This window comes from Thunnus albacares, chromosome 1 (assembly GCF_914725855.1).
Source record: "Thunnus albacares chromosome 1, fThuAlb1.1, whole genome shotgun sequence".
NCBI classification, from domain to species: domain Eukaryota; kingdom Metazoa; phylum Chordata; class Actinopteri; order Scombriformes; family Scombridae; genus Thunnus; species Thunnus albacares.
The window spans coordinates 26,101,281-26,118,217 of record NC_058106.1 but is presented as its reverse complement, the minus strand read 5'-3'; the positions used below and the strand labels follow the sequence as shown (position 1 = coordinate 26,118,217).

Sequence of the window (16,937 nt, the reverse complement as noted above, 5' to 3'; positions counted from 1 at the left end):
AAAAAAAAATGTAAGTTGATCTGAAGCAAATATGAAGCTTCAGCTTTCCAAATGAGTCAGATCAAGTAGATGTCTTTCAACATTACTGTCTTTTTACACAAACACAAAGAGGGAATTTGATGCTTAAAAAGACTGTAAATGTGGCAGTATCAACTTGATATGACTAACTCAGAGTGCTGAAGCCTTGTATAGCTTCATATAAAATTTTAAATGTATTTTTGCACAAAATGACTGTGTGGACACATGGTGGATTTTGGCCTCCATCACTTACATTTAAAGCCCATTTGAAGGGGATCTTTTAATATCCAGTATGAACAGGAGGAATGATTACAGCGAGGAAAACCTCTTTCAGTGGTCATATGGTCACCTGACTGTTGTTTTAAGACAGACTTCAACAGTTGCATAAACCTCAGTTCAAATCACACAATTATTTACTTATAATTCAACTAAATATTAGGCAAAAGCCCTGCAGTCTTGTATAACATGCATACATATGTACAAAGCACATTATGCAGATAGATGTAAATACATTTACAGTGAAGCAATCTCTCTGTCTTATTAAAGAAAGTTACCAAATATTTAATGTCAAGTAAAGGTTTACTATTTATGAACTTAAGCCCTCTTTATCTGGAAGATAAAATTCTTGTGTTGTTGCTTTATATAGTCTTTCTTTCTGGTTTCATCTCAGATAGAATGACTGAAAAAACCCACATATCTCTCCATAATAATAATGTGCTTGGGCCATTCATTCATTATCTGAATATGAAGATAAACTGGGCCAGATTAATACATTTTTAGAGTCTCAGGTGAGATTTTGTTCATTTTCTTCTCATCACCTCACATTGAACATGTTCTAATAATTTGTTGGAGTTTGCCCTGTGTCTGTAGGCATAGAAAGGCATTGTATACTGTCATAATGACAGTACTAAGGGCAGGTCCAAGGGGGTCAAAGCTTTCTGTTTTTTATTAAGCTTCGTCAATAGGATGAAACAGCATCTCTCTGGATTGCAATGTGTCAGTCAGTTTTTTGTGGCAACAGCGTGTGTTGCGCTCGACCACAGGGAAGCCAGGAGAAGTTGGCATTAAAAAATATCAAACAGATGTAGCCGCTGCAGTGGTGGATGAAGCATTCACAACCTTTACTTAAGTGAAAGTGCATTCAAAAAGTTTCTTAAGAAAAAACTGTTAGAAAAAAAATTCTGAAAAGTAAAATAACTCATTAACTCAGTTACTGATAACTGCATTAACATTAGATCACATTTTTGATGTTGTAGCTTTGAATGTAGTGAACATTTTAACTACTTTATACACATTTGAGTATGAAAATGCATCATATCTTATAATCTCAACAAAGGTTTTGTGTACAGTATAAAATATTAACATGCATAGTAATCAGTAATTCAACTGTCAGATAAGTAAAAAATACAATATATCTCACTGAAATGTAGTGGAGTTTAAGTATAAACTAACATAAAATGTGAATACTCCAGTGAAGTACAAATACCGTTAAAAACATTTATTTAAATAAGGTACTTTCCACCACTGGGACAGCGCTCCTGCCAAATTAGCATGTTAGCAGCATTATTTAAGTAATTATTTGAAACTGAACTGAGAAACAACTGAGAAAGGTAGCTGTTTGTCTTGTGCCGCTAATGACAGCTGTCATGCTTTTGTACTGTACTACTATAAGACTACTTAAGTACCATGGAGAAGAGCCTGGAATATACCCATTTTTTTAAATTGTTGGCAGTCAAGACACTTGTTGAGCCATGTAGTAGCCTTAGTTTGGTACTTTTTGTGGTATTTAACCAAAATAAGTACCTAATGAGATGACATTCATGTCCCTATCAACAGTGACATTTCACTTTCTTTGTATAGCACAATACATACATATGTACAACACATACTGGGGGCAGGCAGAGTCCAGCAGATCTGGGCTAAAAATAGACTGCTACATGCCAGGTGTGTCACTCAGGACAAATCGAGAGCCGTGGTCTCACATATGTAGTGCCGTTTGCCACCACAAATAATGTCATCCCAGGAGTTTAACCAGTTCTCCTCTGTGGTGCTTCTCGGTGGCACAATTGCAACACAGTCCTGCCCCGCCATGCTTTTGTCCCACCAGGCCATGGCATTGTTTGGCTCCAGAGGCCTCCAGTAAATTAAATCTGGGTGGGGTCTTTTGCCATTGACCCAGAGGTGGGTGCCCTCCTTCACCATGTCCTGCAACCCGATCCACGCCGAATGGAATGCTTCTTGAGGATGCTGCTGTACAAACTGAAAAGTCAGGGTGGTCAAGAACACCTGGTCATCTTCACTCAGAACAACAGCCAGGTCACCCCCGACTTTTATACACTCCCTGCGAGCATTTTCCCACTTCATCGTTTTACTGGACAAGAAGAAGCAACGTGAAGCGTGCTCGACCCAGCCAGGCAGGCAGCGTGAGCACTCCAGTGTGTTCCTGTTGCAGAAATTCCAGAGGAAGGTCAGTTTGTCAGAGAAAAGGATTGAACGCTGGTGTTGATTGTCTGCTTTCAGCTGCATAGAGGTTTGCTGTTCATTGTCCAACAGCAAGCTCAATCGTTCATTTTCTGCAGATGCCAGGGTGATGTTGCGCAGTGAGTCGTTCAGCAGCACGTTCAGTTGCCTTTTCTCCTCTTCTACGAGGTTCCACTTTTGCAGGGTTGAATCCAGAAGCACATTCAGTTCTTTACACTTCGCTTGCAACTGGGTTTTTTCGTGTGACGTATTCTTTGAGAGCTGGCTCAGCCGTGTTTTTTCAGCTGACATTAGGGTGAAGTTGTACAGTGTTGCATTTAGCAGCAGCGTCAGTCGGTGGTTCTCATTTCCCAGGAAGATGAAGTTTTCATAAGTGGAGTTCAGAAGTTGCTTCAGCTCATTTTTTTCTATTTGCAGCTGCTTGGAGGTTTGCTGTTCATCATCTAACAGCAAGTTCAAACGTTCATTTTCTGCAGACCCCAGGGCGATGTTGCGCAGTGAGTCATTCAGAAGCACATTCAGTTCTTTATTCTTCGCTTGCAACTGTGTTTTTTCATGCAATATATTCTTTGAAAGCAGGCTCAGCTGTGTTTTTTCAGCTGACAGCAAGGTGAAGTTGTACATTGTCGTATTTAGCAGCAGCGTCAGTCGGTGGTTCTCATTTCCCAGGAAGGTAGAGTTTTGATAAGTGGAGTTCAGAAGTTGCTTCAGCTCATTGTTTTTTATTTGCAGCTGCATAGAGTTTTGCTGTTCATCATCTAACAGCAAGTTCAAACGTTCATTTTCTGCAGACCCCAAGGTGTTGATGCGAAGCAAGTCGTTCAGACGCACATTCAGTTGTCTGTTCTCCTCTTTTTCAAGGGTCCAGTTTTGCAGGGTTGAATTTAGAAGCACATTCAGTACTTTGCTCTCCATCTGCAACTGTGTTTTTTCACGTGTTGTATTCTTCAAGAGTAGGCTCAGCTGTGTTTTTTCAGCTGACAGCAAGGTGAAGTTGTACAGTGTTGCATTTAGCAGCCGCGTCAGTCGGTGGTTCTCATTTCCCAGGAAGGTGAAGTTTTCATAAGTGGAGTTCAGAAGTTGCTTCAGCTCATTTCTTTCTATTTGCAGTTGCATAGAGGTTTGCTGTTCATCATCTAATAGCAAGTTCAACCGTTCATTTTCTGCAGATGCCAGGGTGATGTTGCGTAGCGACTCGTTCAGCAGCACGTTCAGTTGTCTTTTCTCCTCTTCTACAAGGGTCCAGTTTTGCAGAGTTGAATTCAGAAGCACATTCAGTTCTTTACACTTCGCTTGCAACTGGGTTTTTTCATGCAATGTATTCTTTGAGAGCAGGCTTAGCTGTGTTTTTTCAGCTGACAGCAAGGTGAAGTTGTACATTGTTGCATTTAGCAGCCGCGTCAGTCGGTGGTTCTCATTTCCCAGGAAGATGAAGTTTTCATAAGTGGAGTTCAGAAGTTGCTTCAGCTTGTTTTTTTCTATTTGCAGCTGCTTGGAGGTTTGCTGTTCATCATCTAACAGCAAGTTCAACCGTTCATTTTCTGCAGACCCCAGGGTGATGTTGCGCAGTGAGTCGTTCAGCAGCACATTCAGTTGTCTTTTCTCCTCTTCTACAAGGGTCCAGTTTTGCAGGGTTGAATTCAGAAGCACATTCAGTTCTTTACACTTCGCTTGCAACTGTGTTTTTTCATGCAATGTATTCTTCGAGAGCAGGCTCAGCTGTGTTTTTTCAGCTGACAGCAAGGTGAAGTTGTACAATGTGGCATTTAGCAGCAGCGTCAGTCGGTGGTTCTCATTTCCCAGGAAGGTGACGTTTTGATAGGTGGAGTTCAGAAGTTGCTTCAGCTCATTGTTTTTTATTTGCAACTGCATAGAGGTTTGCTGCTCATCATCTAACAGCAAGTTCAAACGTTCATTTTCTGCAGACCCCAGAGTGATGTTGCGCAGTAAGTCGTTCAGGCGTACGTTCAGTTGTCTGTTCTCCTCTTCAGCAAGGGTCCAGTTTTGCAGGGTTGAATTTGGAAGTACATTTAGCTCTTTACATTCTACCTGCAACTGTGTTTTTTTGCATGTTGTGTTCTTCAAGAGCAGGCTCAGCCGTGTTTTTTCAGCTGACAGCAGGGTGAAGTTGTTCAGTGTTGCATTTAGCAGCAGCGTCAGTCGGTGATTCTCATTTCCCAGGAAGGTGCAGTTTTCATAAGTGAAGTTCAGAAGTTGCTTCAGCTCGTTTTTTTCTATTTGCAGCTGCTTGGTGGTTTGCTGTTCATCATCTAACAGCAAGTTCAAACGTTCATTTTCTGCAGACCCCAGGGTGATGTTGCGCAGTAAGTCGTTCAGGCGTACGTTCAGTTGTCTGTTCTTTTCTACAAGGGTCCAGTTTTGTAGGCTTGAATTTAGAAGCACATTCACTTCTTTGCTCTCCATCTGCAACTGTGTTTTTTCACGCGTTGTATTCTTCAAGAGCAGACTCAGCTGTGTTTTTTCAGCTGTCAGCAAGGTGAAATTATACAGTGTTGCATTTAGCAGCAGCGTCAGTCGGTGGTTCTCATTTCCCAGGAAGGTGCAGTTTTCATAAGTGGAGTTCAGAAGTTGCTTCAGCTCATTTCTTTCTATTTGCAGCTGCATAGAGGTTTGCTGTTCATCATCTAACAGCAAGTTCAACCGTTCATTTTCTTCAGACCCCAGGGTTATGATGCCCATCAAGTCGTTAAGACGTATGTTCAGTTGTCTGTTCTCCTCTTCTACAAGGGTCCAGTTTTGCAGGGTTGAGTTTGGAAGCAAATTCAGCTCTTCACACTCTACTTGCAACTGTGTTTTTTCATTCAGTGTGTTCTTCAAGAGCAGGCTCAGCTGTGATTTTTCAGCTGTCAGCAAAGTGAAGTTGTTCATTGTGGCATTTAGCAGCAGCGTCAGTCGGTGGTTCTCATTTCCAAGGAGGGTGCAGTTGTCATAAGTGGAGTTCAGAAGTTGCTTCAGCTCATTTCTTTCTATTTGCAGTTGCATAGAGGTTTGCTGTTCATCATCTAAGAGCAAGTTCAACCGTTCATTTTCTGCAGACCCCAGGGTTATGATGCCCATCAAGTCGTTCAGACGCACATTCAGTTGTCTGTTCTCCTCTTCTACAAGGGTCCAGTTCTGCAGGCTTGAATTTGGAAGCAAATTCAGCTCTTCACACTCTACTTGCAACTGTGTTTTTTCATTCAGTGTGTTCTTCAAGAGCAGGCTTAGCTGTGTTTTATCAGCCTTCAGCAAGGTGAAGTTGTTCATTGTGGCATTTAACAGCAGCGTCAGTTTGTGGTTCTCATTTCCCAGGAGGGTGCACATTTGATAAGTGGAGCTCAGAAGATGCTTCAGCTCATTGTTTTCTGTTTGCTGCTGCTTGGAGGTTTGATGTTCATTGTCCAACAGCAAGCTTAACCGTTTATTTTCTGCAGATGCCAGGGTGATGATGCGCAGTGATTCGTTCAGTAGCACGTTCAGATGTGTGTCCTCACCTACAAGGGTCCAGTTTTGCAGAGTTGAATTTAGAAGCACAATCAGCTCTTTGCTCTCTACTTGCAACTGGGTTTTTTCGTGCGATTTATTCCTCGAGAGCAGGCTCAGCTGTGTTCTTTCAGCTGTCAGCAAGGTGAGGTTGTACATTGTGGCATTTAGCAGCAGCGTCAGTCGGTGCTTCTCATTTCCCAGGAAGGTGCAGTTTTCATAAGTTGAGCTCAGACGTTGCTTCAGCTCATTGTTTTCAACTTGCAGCTGCATAGAGGTTTGCTGTTCATCATCTAACAGCAAGTTCAACCGTTCATTTTCTGCAGACCCCAGGGTGATGATGCGCAGCAAGTCATTCTGATGTACTTTCAGTTGTCTGTTTTCCTCTTCTACAAGGGTCCAGTTTTGCAGGGTTGAATTTGGAAGCACATTCAGCTCTTTACACTGTACTTGCAACTGTGTTTTTTCATTCAGTGTGTTCTTTAAGAGCAGGCTCAGCTGTGTTTTTTCAGCTGTCAGCAAGGTAAAGTTATTCATTGTGGCATTTAGCAGCAGCTTCAGTCGGTGCTTCTCATTTCCAAGGAAGGTGCAGTTTTCATGAGTGGAGTTCAGAAGTTGCTTCAGCTCATTTCTTTCTATTTGCAGCTGCATAGAGGTTTGCTGTACATCATCTAGGAGAAAGTTCAAACGTTCATTTTCTGCAGACCCCAGGGTTATGATGCCCATCAAGTCGTTCAGACGCTCATTCAGTTGTCTGTTCTCCTCTTCTACAGGGGTCCAGTTCTGCAGGCTTGAATTTGGAAGTAAATTCAGCTCTTCACACGCTACTTGCAACTGTGTTTTTTCATTCAGTGTGTTCTTCAAGAGCAGGCTCAGCTGTGTTTTCTCAGCTGACAGCATGTTGAAGTTGTACCGTGTAGCATTTAACAGCAGCGTCAGTTGGTGGTTCTCATTTCCAAGGAGGGTGCACATTTGATAAGTGGAGCTCAGAAGTTGCTTCAGCTCATTGTTTTCTGCTTGCTGCTGCTTGGAGGTTTGATGTTCATTGTCCAACAGCAAGCTTAACCGTTTATTTTCTGCAGACCCCAGGGTGATGATGCGCAGCGACTTGTTCAGCAGCACGTTCAGATGTGTGTCCTCACCTACAAGGGTCCAGTTTTGCAGAGTTGAATTTAAAAGCACAATCAGCTCTTTGCTCTCCACTTGCAACTGTGTTTTTTCATGTGATGTATTCCTCGAGAGCAGGCTCAGCTGTGTTTTTTCAGCTGACAGCAAGGTGAGGTTGTACATTGTGGCATTTAGCAGGAGCATCAGTCGGTGCTTCTCATTTCCCAGGAAGGTGACGTTTTCATAAGTTGAGCTCAGACGTTGCTTCAGCTCACTGTTTTCAACTTGCAGCTGCATAGAGGTTTGCTGTTCATCATCTAACAGCAAGTTCAAACGTTCATTTTCTGCAGACCCCAGGGTGATGTTGCGCAGCAAGTCGTTCAGACGCTCGTTCAATTGTCTGTTCTCCTCTTCTACAAGGGTCCAATTTTGCAGGCTTGAATTTGGAAGCACATTCAGCTCTTTACACTCTACTTGCAACTGTGTTTTTTCATTCAGTGTGTTCTTCAAGAGCAGGCTCAGCTGTGTTTTTTCAGCTGACAGCAAGGTGAAGTTGTTCATTGTGGCATTTAGCAGCAGCATCAGTCGGTGGTTCTCATTTTCCAGGAAGGTAGAGTTTTGACAAGTGGAGTTCAGAATTTGCTTCAACTCACTGTTTTGTAATTGCAGCTGCTTGGAGGTTTGCTGTTCATCATCTAGCAGCAAGCTCAACCGTTTATTTTTTGCAGATGCCAGAGTGATGTTGCGTAGCGACTCGTTCAGCAGCACGTTCAGTTGTCTGTTCTTCTCTTCTGCAAGGTTCCAGTTTTGCAAGGTTGAATTCAGAAGCACATTCAGCTCTTTACTCTCCACCTGCAACTGTGTTTTTTCGTTCACTTTTTTCTTCAAGAGCAGGCTCAGCTGTGTTTTCTCAGCTGTCAGCACCTTGAAGTTGTACCGTGTAGCATTTAACAGCAGCGTCAGTTGGTGGTTCTCATTTCCCAGGAGGGTGCACATTTGATAAGTGGAGCTCAGAAGACGCTTCAGCCCATTGTTTTCTGTTTGCTGCTGCTTGGAGGTTTGATGTTCATTGTCCAACAGCAAGCTTAACCGTTTATTTTCTGCAGACCCCAGGGTGATGATGCGCAGCGACTCGTTCAGCAGCACGTTCAGATGTGTGTCCTCACCTACAAGGGTCCAGTTTTGCAGAGTTGAATTTAAAAGCACAATCAGCTCTTTGCTCTCTACTTGCAACTGTGTTTTTTCATGTGATGTATTCCTCGAGAGCAGGCTCAGCTGTGTTTTTTCAGCTGACAGCAAGGTGAGGTTGTACATTGTGGCATTTAGCAGGAGCATCAGTCGGTGCTTCTCATTTCCCAGGAAGGTGACGTTTTCATAAGTTGAGCTCAGACGTTGCTTCAACTCACTGTTTTCAACTTGCAGCTGCATAGAGGTTTGCTGTTCATCATCTAACAGCAAGTTCAACCGTTCATTTTCTGCAGACCCCAGGGTGATGTTGCGCAGCAAGTCGTTCAGACGCTCGTTCAATTGTCTGTTCTCCTCTTCTACAAGGGTCCAATTTTGCAGGCTTGAATTTGGAAGCACATTCAGCTCTTTACACTCTACTTGCAACTGTGTTTTTTCATTCAGTGTGTTCTTCAAGAGTAGGCTCAGCTGTGTTTTTTCAGCTGACAGCAAGGTGAAGTTGTTCATTGTGGCATTTAGCAGCAGCATCAGTCGGTGGTTCTCATTTCCCAGGAAGGTAGAGTTTTGACAAGTGGAGTTCAGAATTTGCTTCAGCTCACTGTTTTGTAATTGCAGCTGCTTGGAGGTTTGCTGTTCATCATTTAGCAGCAAGCTCAACCGTTTATTTTTTGCAGATGCCAGAGTGATGTTGCGTAGCGACTCGTTCAGCAGCACGTTCAGTTGTCTGTTCTTCTCTTCTGCAAGGTTCCAGTTTTGCAAGGTTGAATTCAGAAGCACATTCAGCTCTTTACTCTCCACCTGCAACTGTGTTTTTTCGTTCACTTTTTTCTTCAAGAGCAGGCTCAGCTGTGTTTTCTCAGCTGTCAGCATGTTGAAGTTGTACCATGTAGCATTTAACAGCAGCGTCAGTTGGTGCTTCTCATTTCCCAGGAGGGTGCACATTTGATAAGTGGAGCTCAGAAGTTGCTTCAGCTCATTGTTTTCTGTTTGCTGCTGCTTGGAGGTTTGATGTTCATTGTCCAACAGCGAGCTTAACCGTTTATTTTCTGTAGCTGCCAGGGTGATGATGCGCAGCGACTCGTTCAGCAGCATGTTCAGTTGTGTGTCCTCTTCTACAAGGGTCCAGTTTTGCAGAGTTGAATTTAAAAGCACAATCAGCTCTTTGCTCTCTACTTGCAACTGTGTTTTTTCGTGCGATGTATTCCTCGAGAGCAGGCTCAGCTGTGTTTTTTCAGCTGTCAGCAAGGTCAGGTTGTACAGTGTGGCATTTAGCAGGAGCATCAGTCGGTGCTTCTCATTTCCCAGGAAGGTGACGTTTTCATAAGTTGAGCTCAGACGTTGCTTCAGCTCACTGTTTTCAACTTGCAGCTGCATAGAGGTTTGCTGTTCATCATCTAACAGCAAGTTCAAACGTTCATTTTCTGCAGACCCCAGGGTGATGATGCGCAGCAAGTCGTTCTGATGCACTTTCAGTTGTTTGTTTTCCTCTTCTACAAGGGTCCAGTTTTGCAGGGTTGAATTTGGAAGAAAATTCAGCTCTTTACACTCTACTTGTAACTGTGTTTTTTCATTCAGTGTGTTCTTCAAGAGCAGGCTCAGCTGTGTTTTTTCAGCTGTCAGCAAGGTGAAGTTGTTCATTGTGGCATTTAGCAGCAGCATCAGTCGGTGGTTCTCATTTCCCAGGAAGGTAGAGTTTTGACAAGTGGAGTTCAGAATTTGCTTCAGCTCACTGTTTTGTAATTGCAGCTGCTTGGAGGTTTGCTGTTCATCATCTAGCAGCAAGTTCAAACGTTCATTTTCTGCAGATGCCAGAGTGATGTTGCGTAGCGACTTGTTCAGCAGCACGTTCAGTTGTCTGTTCTCCTCTTTTACAAGGTTCCAGTTTTGCACGGTTGAATTCAGAAGCACATTTAGCTCTTTACTCTCCACCTGCAACTGTGTTTTTTCGTTCACTTTTTTCTTCAAGAGCAGGCTCAGCTGTGTTTTCTCAGCTGTCAGCACGTTGAAGTTGTACCGTGTAGCATTTAACAGCAGCGTCAGTTGGTGGTTCTCATTTCCCAGGAGGGTGCACATTTGATAAGTGGAGCTCAGAAGATGCTTCAGCTCATTGTTTTCTGTTTGCTGCTGCTTGGAGGTTTGATGTTCATTGTCCAACAGCGAGCTTAACCGTTTATTTTCTGTAGCTGCCAGGGTGATGATGCGCAGCGACTCGTTCAGCAGCATGTTCAGTTGTGTGTCCTCTTCTACAAGGGTCCAGTTTTGCAGGGTTGAATTTAGAAGCACAATCAGCTCTTTGCTCTCCACTTGCAACTGTGTTTTTTCGTGCGATGTATTCTTTGAGAGCAAGCTCAGCTGTGTTTTCTCAGCTGACAGCAAGGTGAGTTTGTACAGTGTGGCATTTAGCAGCAGTGCCACTTGGTGGTTCTCATTTCCCAGGAGTGGGCAGTTTTGATAAGTTGAGCTCAGGAGTTGCTTCAGCTCATTGTTTTTTATTTGCAGCTGCTTGGTGTTGTCCCATGCCATGAATATCTCCTCTCTCATGAGCTGTATTTCTGCTGTCAGACTTTGCTCTTTATTTATCTTGGTGAAGAGGAGGGCCGTCACAACACAAAAAAGCACCATCAAAACCACTATCAAAATAGCTTGCCAACTGGATCGCAGTCTCTTCATGCAGTTGTTTTGAGTCTCTCCTCTTCCTACTTCATCTTGAGCTTCGGTGGAAATTTTTGTTGGTTCCTCATCAGAGTTTTCACATGCAAAACTAAGAGACAAAAAAAAGAAAAGGGATCAAGAAATGTCACCACAAACAAGAGGTTCTAAATACACGCTGTCAACATTTCAACAACAAAATGTATGTTGTCTAAATCCATGTATCTTTCATTATCAGTTAAATACCAGGCAAGTCACCTGTGGCATCTGAATTATTTGCAGACAGGGTGGATAGTGTGCAAATACCACTCTAGTTGGGTACAGGTGCAGAAAAAAACAACATACAAAGGAATAGGACAGGTTATCTGTGACTTCTCCTTTTTCCTTGACACCTGAATTCCTCACCTACAGAACTGATGGGACTCAAATACTTTGTACAGTACGTTTGACCATTATATTAGTTATTTAATCACCATACATAGCATTTACTGTACATGTTCTTTTATGAAATTAAGGTCATGTGTGAAATAATATCATATGGTTTTATACAAAAAGTACATTTCCATCCACTAAAATGCTTTCATATTTCACTTGGATTGGATTGCAAAAAAAATTTGCAAAGAAAACTTATGATTTTCTGTAACGTTACTCCCCTTCACATCAATACTGCTACGTTACATCAAACACTCAGATAGTTGGTTGGTACTATCACACTACAGTCCCACCCAAACTACCTCAGCCTGCGGCAACAGTACATCCAAAAATACAAGAAAATATAATTTTTTAAATCATTTTAAAAAACCACCAACGGTCAGCGCCAACTTCAAAACTCCCATATTACCTCACTTGAACCGCCTCAGTGTCATTCATGGCTGCTGTGTTACTGTGGTTTTCCTCTGGATTTTCTGTTTTTCCTAAAGTGCTGTCCATGTTTTGTTTTTGTTTGTTTTTTTACGAGCTGCTACTTTAGACATAGACGGATTTTAAAGCACAACCAAGACTGAACAAAGCAAGAAACTACGTTAGCTAACTTTTGGCACACAAACTCCTGTCTGATTGTCAACCCTCGGTTACCATGGCAACCCCCCTGCGTACTGGAGGTCACGTTGTTTATACGCTCGCGTTAGCTGCGTGGTGGAAATGCATCGTTTCTTCATCACATAATGGTACAGAAACTAGTGAAAATGGGAAAGTGAGAGATTTAGACCACATGTGGCATACTACGTATAGTCCATCCTCCGGTGCTGCTCCCTCCTACCGCCAATCCAGCGGAAAGGACTCCTCGGGAAAGGCGCTCAGCCTTGAAAAAGTGTCTAACCTCCGCAAAAATTCTGCAAAAAGGAGCTTTATTCACAGCTGGTGAGTAGTACTCTTGGCTTTAATGCGTTGTCACTAAAGATGAAACACTTGCATGCATATGTTGCTTGTTTGTGAAGATGCTAACTGTTGTGTGCCCACATGCCAAGTAACTTAACGTTAAGCTAACTAACTAGCTAGTTACATTACTAGCTTGTCAGTTACATTTACTCAAGTACTCTAGTCTACTTAAGTACAAATTTGAGCAGTGGTGGTAGAAGTATTCAGATCCTTTACTTAAGTAAAAGTACCAATACAGCAATGTAAAAATACTCAATTACAAGTAAAAGTCTGGTATGAAAAATCCTATCAAAGTAAAAGTACATAAGTATTAGCAGCAAAATGTACTTAAAGTATTAAAGTAAAAGTACTAGCCTATAACTTAATACCATAGTTACAATCAGCTCAGCCTTGACCAACTACAACAATAACAGTAATATATAATACTCAAAATTGCAGAATTGTTAGCATTTTTTACATTTGGTACATTGTTGCTAATAATACTTAATATATATTTTTACTTCAGTGTCATTTTCAATGCAGAACTTTTACTTGTAATTGAGTATTTTTTTATATTGCAGTATTGAGACCTTTTTTTTCTTTTTAAAAAAAAGTAAAACACCTGAATGCTTCCTCCACCACCGAAAATCCCCCCGAACCCTCAATGTAAATGACGGGGGCCAAAATCCACAGGGTGTCCACACAGTCATATTGTGCAAAAATGCATTCAAAAGCTATAGCTGTTGAATGTAGTGAACATTTTAACTACTTTATACACATTTGAGTATGAAAATGCATCATATCTTATAATCTCAACAAAGGTTTTGTGTACAGTATAAAATCTTAACATGCACAGTAACCAGTGACTCAACTGTCAGATAAGTAAAAAGTACAATATATCTCACTGAAATGTAGTGGAGTTTAAGTATAAAGTAACATAAAATGTGAATACTTAAGTGAAGTACAAATACCGTTAAAAACGTTTATTTAAATAAGGTACTTTCCACCACTGGAACAGCGCTCCTGCCAAATTTTAGCACGTTAGCAGCATTATTTAAGTGAAACAACTGAGAAAGGTAGCTGTTTGTCTTGCGCTAATGACAGCTGTCATGCTTTTGTACTGTACTACTATAAGACTACTGAAGCACCATGGAGAAGAGCCTGGAATATACCCATTTTTGAAATTGTTGGCAGTCAAGTCACTTGTTGAGCCATGTAGTAGCCTTAGTTTGGTACTTTTTGTGGTATTTAACCAAAATAAGTACCTAATGAAATGACATTCATGTCCCTATCAACAATGACATTTCACTTTCTTTGTATAGCACAATACATACATATGTACAACACATACTGGGGGCAGGCAGAGTCCAGCAGATCTGGGCTAAAAATAGACTGCTACATGCCAGGTGTGTCACTCAGGACAAATCGAGAGCTGTGGTCTCACACAGGTAGTGCCGTTCGCCACCACAAATAATGTCATCCCAGGAGTTTAACCAGTTCTCCTCTGTGGTGCTGCTTGGCGGCACAATTACAACACAGTCCTGCCCTGCCATGCTGTTGTCCCACCAGGCCATGGCGTTGTTTGGCTCCAGAGGCCTCCAGTAAATTAAATCTGGGTGGGGAGTTTTGCCATTGACCCAGAGGTGGGTGCCCTCCTTCACCATGTCCTGCAACCCGATCCACGCCGAATGGAATTCTTCTTCAGGATGCTGCTGTGCGAACTGAAAAGTCAGGGTGGTCAAGAACACCTGGTCATCTTCACTCAGAACAACAGCCAGGTCACCCCCGATTTTTATACACTCCCTGCGAGCATCTTCCCACTTCATCGTTTTATTGGACAAGAAGAAGCAACGTGAAGCGTGCTCGACCCAGCCAGGCAGGCAGCGTGAGCACTCCAGTGTGTTCCTGTCGCAGAAATTCCAGAGGAAGGTCAGTTTGTCAGAGAAAAGGATTGAACGCTGGTGTTGATTGTCTGCTTTCAGCTGCATAGAGGTTTGCTGTTCATTGTCCAACAGCAAGCTCAACTGTTTATTTTCTGCAGATGCCAGGGTGATGTTGCGCAGTGAGTCGTTCAGCAGCACGTTCAGTTGTCTTTTCTCCTCTTCTACGAAGTTCCACTTTTGCACGCTTGAATTGAGAAGCACATTCAGTTCTTTACACTTTGCTTGCAACTGTGTTTTTTCATTCGATGTATTCTTCGAGAGCAGGCTCAGCTGTATTTTCTCAGCTGACAGCAGGGTGAGGTCGTACATTGTGGCATTTAGAAGTAGCTTCAGTCGGTGGTTCTCATTTCCCAGGAGGGTGCACATTTGATAAGTGGAGCTCAGAATTTGCTTCAGCTCATTGTTTTCTGTTTGCTGCTGCTTGGAGGTTTGATGGTCATTGTCCAACAGCAAGCTTAACTGTTTATTTTCTGTAGCTGCCAGGGTGATGATGCGCAGCGACTCGTTCAGCAGCACGTTCAGTTGTGTGTCCTCTTCTACAAGGTTCCAGTTTTGCAGGGTTGAATTTAGAAGCACAATCAGCTCTTTGCTCTCCACTTGCAACTGTGTTTTTTCGTGCGATGTATTCTTTGAGAGCAAGCTCAGCTGTGTTTTCTCAGCTGACAGCGCGGTGAGTTTGTACAGTGTGGCATTTAGCAGCAGTGCCACTTGGTGGTTCTCATTTCCCAGGAAGGTGCAGTTTTGATAAGTTGAGCTCAGAAGTTGCTTCAGCTCATTGCTTTCTATTTGCAGTTGCTTGGTGTTGTTCCATGCCATGAATATCTCTTCTCTCATGAGCTGTATTTCTGCTGTCAGACTTTGCTCTTTATTTATCTTGGTGAAGAGGAGGGCTGTCACAACACAAAAAAGCACCATCAAAACCACTATCAAAATAGCTTGCCAACTGGATCGCAGTCTCTTCATGCAGTTGTTTTGAGTCTCTCCTCTTCCTACTTCATCTTGAGCTTCTGTGGAAATTTTTGTTGGTTCCTCATCAGAGTTTTCACATGCAAAACTAAGAGACAAAAAAAGAAAAGGGATCAAGAAATGTCACCATAAACAAGAGGTTCTAAATACATGCTGTCAACATTTCAACAACAAAATATATGTTGTCTAAATCCATGTATCTTTCATTATCAGTTAAATACCAGGCAAGTCACCTGTAGCATCTGAATTATTTGCAGACAGGGTGGATAGTGTGCAAATCCCACTCTAGTTGGGTACAGGTGCAGAAAAAAACAACATACAAAGGAATAGGACAGGTTATCTGTGACGTCTCCTTTTTCTTTGACACCTGAATTCCTCACCTACAGAACTGATGGGACTCAAACACTTTATATGGTACGTTTGACCATTATATTAGTTATTTAATCACCATACATAGCATTTACTGTACATGTTATGAAATTAAGGTCATGTGTGAAATAATATGATATGGTTTTATACAAAAAGTACATTTCCATCCACTAAAATGTTTTCATATTTCACTTGGATTACATTGCATTTTATTGTCAGAGTTAAAGTAAAATTTGTCTTGAGCAAAGAAAACTCGTGATTTTCTGTAACGTTACTCCCCTTCACATCTATACTGCTACGTTACATCAAACACTCAGATAGTTGGTTGGTACTATCACACGATATTCCCACCCAAACTACCTCGTCCTACGGTAACAGCACATCCAAAATACGAGAAAGAAAATATAAATTTTTTAAATCAAACATTTTAAAAACCACCAACGGTCAGCGCCAACTCCAAAACTCCCATATTACCTCACTTGAATCGCCTCAGTGTCATTCATGGCTGCTCTGTTACTGTGGTTTTCTTCTGGATTTTCTGTTTTTCCTCAAGTGTTGTCCTTGTTTTGTTTTTGTTTTTTACGAGCTGCTACTTAAAACAGACGGGTTTTAAAGCACAACCAAGACTGGCCAAAGCAAGAAATTACGTTAGCTAACGTTTGGCACACAAACTCTTGAGTCTCAATCCCCGGTTACCATGGCAACCCCTCTGCGTACTGAATATCACGCGGCGAGGTCACGTAGTTCATACGTTAGCGTTATTTGCGTGGTGAAAATGCATCGTTTCTTCATCACATAATGTTACAGAAACTAGTGAAAATGAGAAAGTGGGAGATTTAGACCACATGTGGCATACTACGTACAGTCCATCCTCCGGTGCTGCTCACTCCTACCGCCAGTCCAGGGAAAAGGACCCCTCGGGAAAGGCGCTCAGCCTTGAAAAAGTGGCTAACTCCCGCAAAATTTCCGCAAAAAGGAGCTTTATTCACAGCTGGTTAGTAGTAATCTTGGCTTTAATGCTTTGTCACTAAAGACAAAACACTTGCACGTATATGTTGCTTGTTTGCGAGGATGCAAATTGTTGCGTGCCCACATGCCAAGTAACTTAACGTTAGGCTAACTAACTAGCTAGTTACATTACTAGCTAATGAGTTAAATTTAACGTTACTCAAGTGACGTTACTCTAGCCTACTTAAGTACTAATTTGAGCAGTGGTGGTAGAAGTATTCAGATCCTTTACTTAAGTAAAAGTACCAATACAGCAATGTAAAAATACTACAAGTTAAAGTCTGGTATGAAAAATCCTACTAAAGTAATAGTGCATAAGCATTATTAGCAGCAAAATGTACTTAAAGTATTAAAGTAAAAGTTCTACCCTAT

The 16,937-nt window shown here is 42.0% G+C and overlaps 3 protein-coding genes across 3 annotated transcripts; all 3 read right to left on the bottom strand.

Annotated features, from left to right (window-relative positions):
• Positions 1–946: 946 nt before the first annotated feature.
• Positions 947–5,592, bottom strand: LOC122982781 (girdin-like). The gene has a single exon (XM_044352340.1). The coding sequence runs from the start codon at positions 5,575–5,577 to the stop codon at positions 1,972–1,974; it is 3,606 nt and encodes a 1,201-aa protein (XP_044208275.1). The 5' UTR covers positions 5,578–5,592; the 3' UTR covers positions 947–1,971.
• Positions 5,593–5,597: 5 nt separating this feature from the next.
• Positions 5,598–12,501, bottom strand: LOC122986433 (kinesin-related protein 4-like). The gene is made up of 3 exons (XM_044357713.1): positions 11,765–12,501; positions 5,680–11,035; positions 5,598–5,618 (listed from the first exon to the last, which is right to left on the bottom strand). The coding sequence occupies exons 1-3, from the start codon at positions 11,851–11,853 to the stop codon at positions 5,598–5,600; spliced, it is 5,466 nt and encodes a 1,821-aa protein (XP_044213648.1). The 5' UTR covers positions 11,854–12,501.
• A 683-nt stretch (positions 12,502–13,184) lies between these two features.
• LOC122982797 lies at positions 13,185–16,542 on the bottom strand. Its single transcript, XM_044352369.1, has 2 exons — positions 16,032–16,542; positions 13,185–15,276 (listed from the first exon to the last, which is right to left on the bottom strand). Exons 1-2 carry the CDS (start codon positions 16,058–16,060, stop codon positions 13,695–13,697), a joined length of 1,611 nt encoding a protein of 536 aa, XP_044208304.1. The 5' UTR covers positions 16,061–16,542; the 3' UTR covers positions 13,185–13,694.
• Between the last annotated feature and the right edge of the window lie 395 nt (positions 16,543–16,937).

Coding starts and splice junctions, on each gene's coding strand:
- LOC122982781 (XM_044352340.1), bottom strand. CDS start 5,577: ATGGGCATCATAACCCTGGGGTCTGCAGAAAATGAACGGTTGAACTTG.
- LOC122986433 (XM_044357713.1), bottom strand. CDS start 11,853: ATGGACAGCACTTTAGGAAAAACAGAAAATCCAGAGGAAAACCACAGT. Junction 11,036..11,764: donor ACTGAGGCGGTTCAAGTGAG/GTAATATGGGAG, acceptor TTTGTCTCTTAG/TTTTGCATGTGAAAACTCTG. Junction 5,619..5,679: donor ATGAAAAAACACAGTTGCAA/GTAGAGTGTGAA, acceptor GGACCCTTGTAG/AAGAGGAGAACAGACAACTG.
- LOC122982797 (XM_044352369.1), bottom strand. CDS start 16,060: ATGAATGACACTGAGGCGATTCAAGTGAG. Junction 15,277..16,031: donor ACTGAGGCGATTCAAGTGAG/GTAATATGGGAG, acceptor TTTGTCTCTTAG/TTTTGCATGTGAAAACTCTG.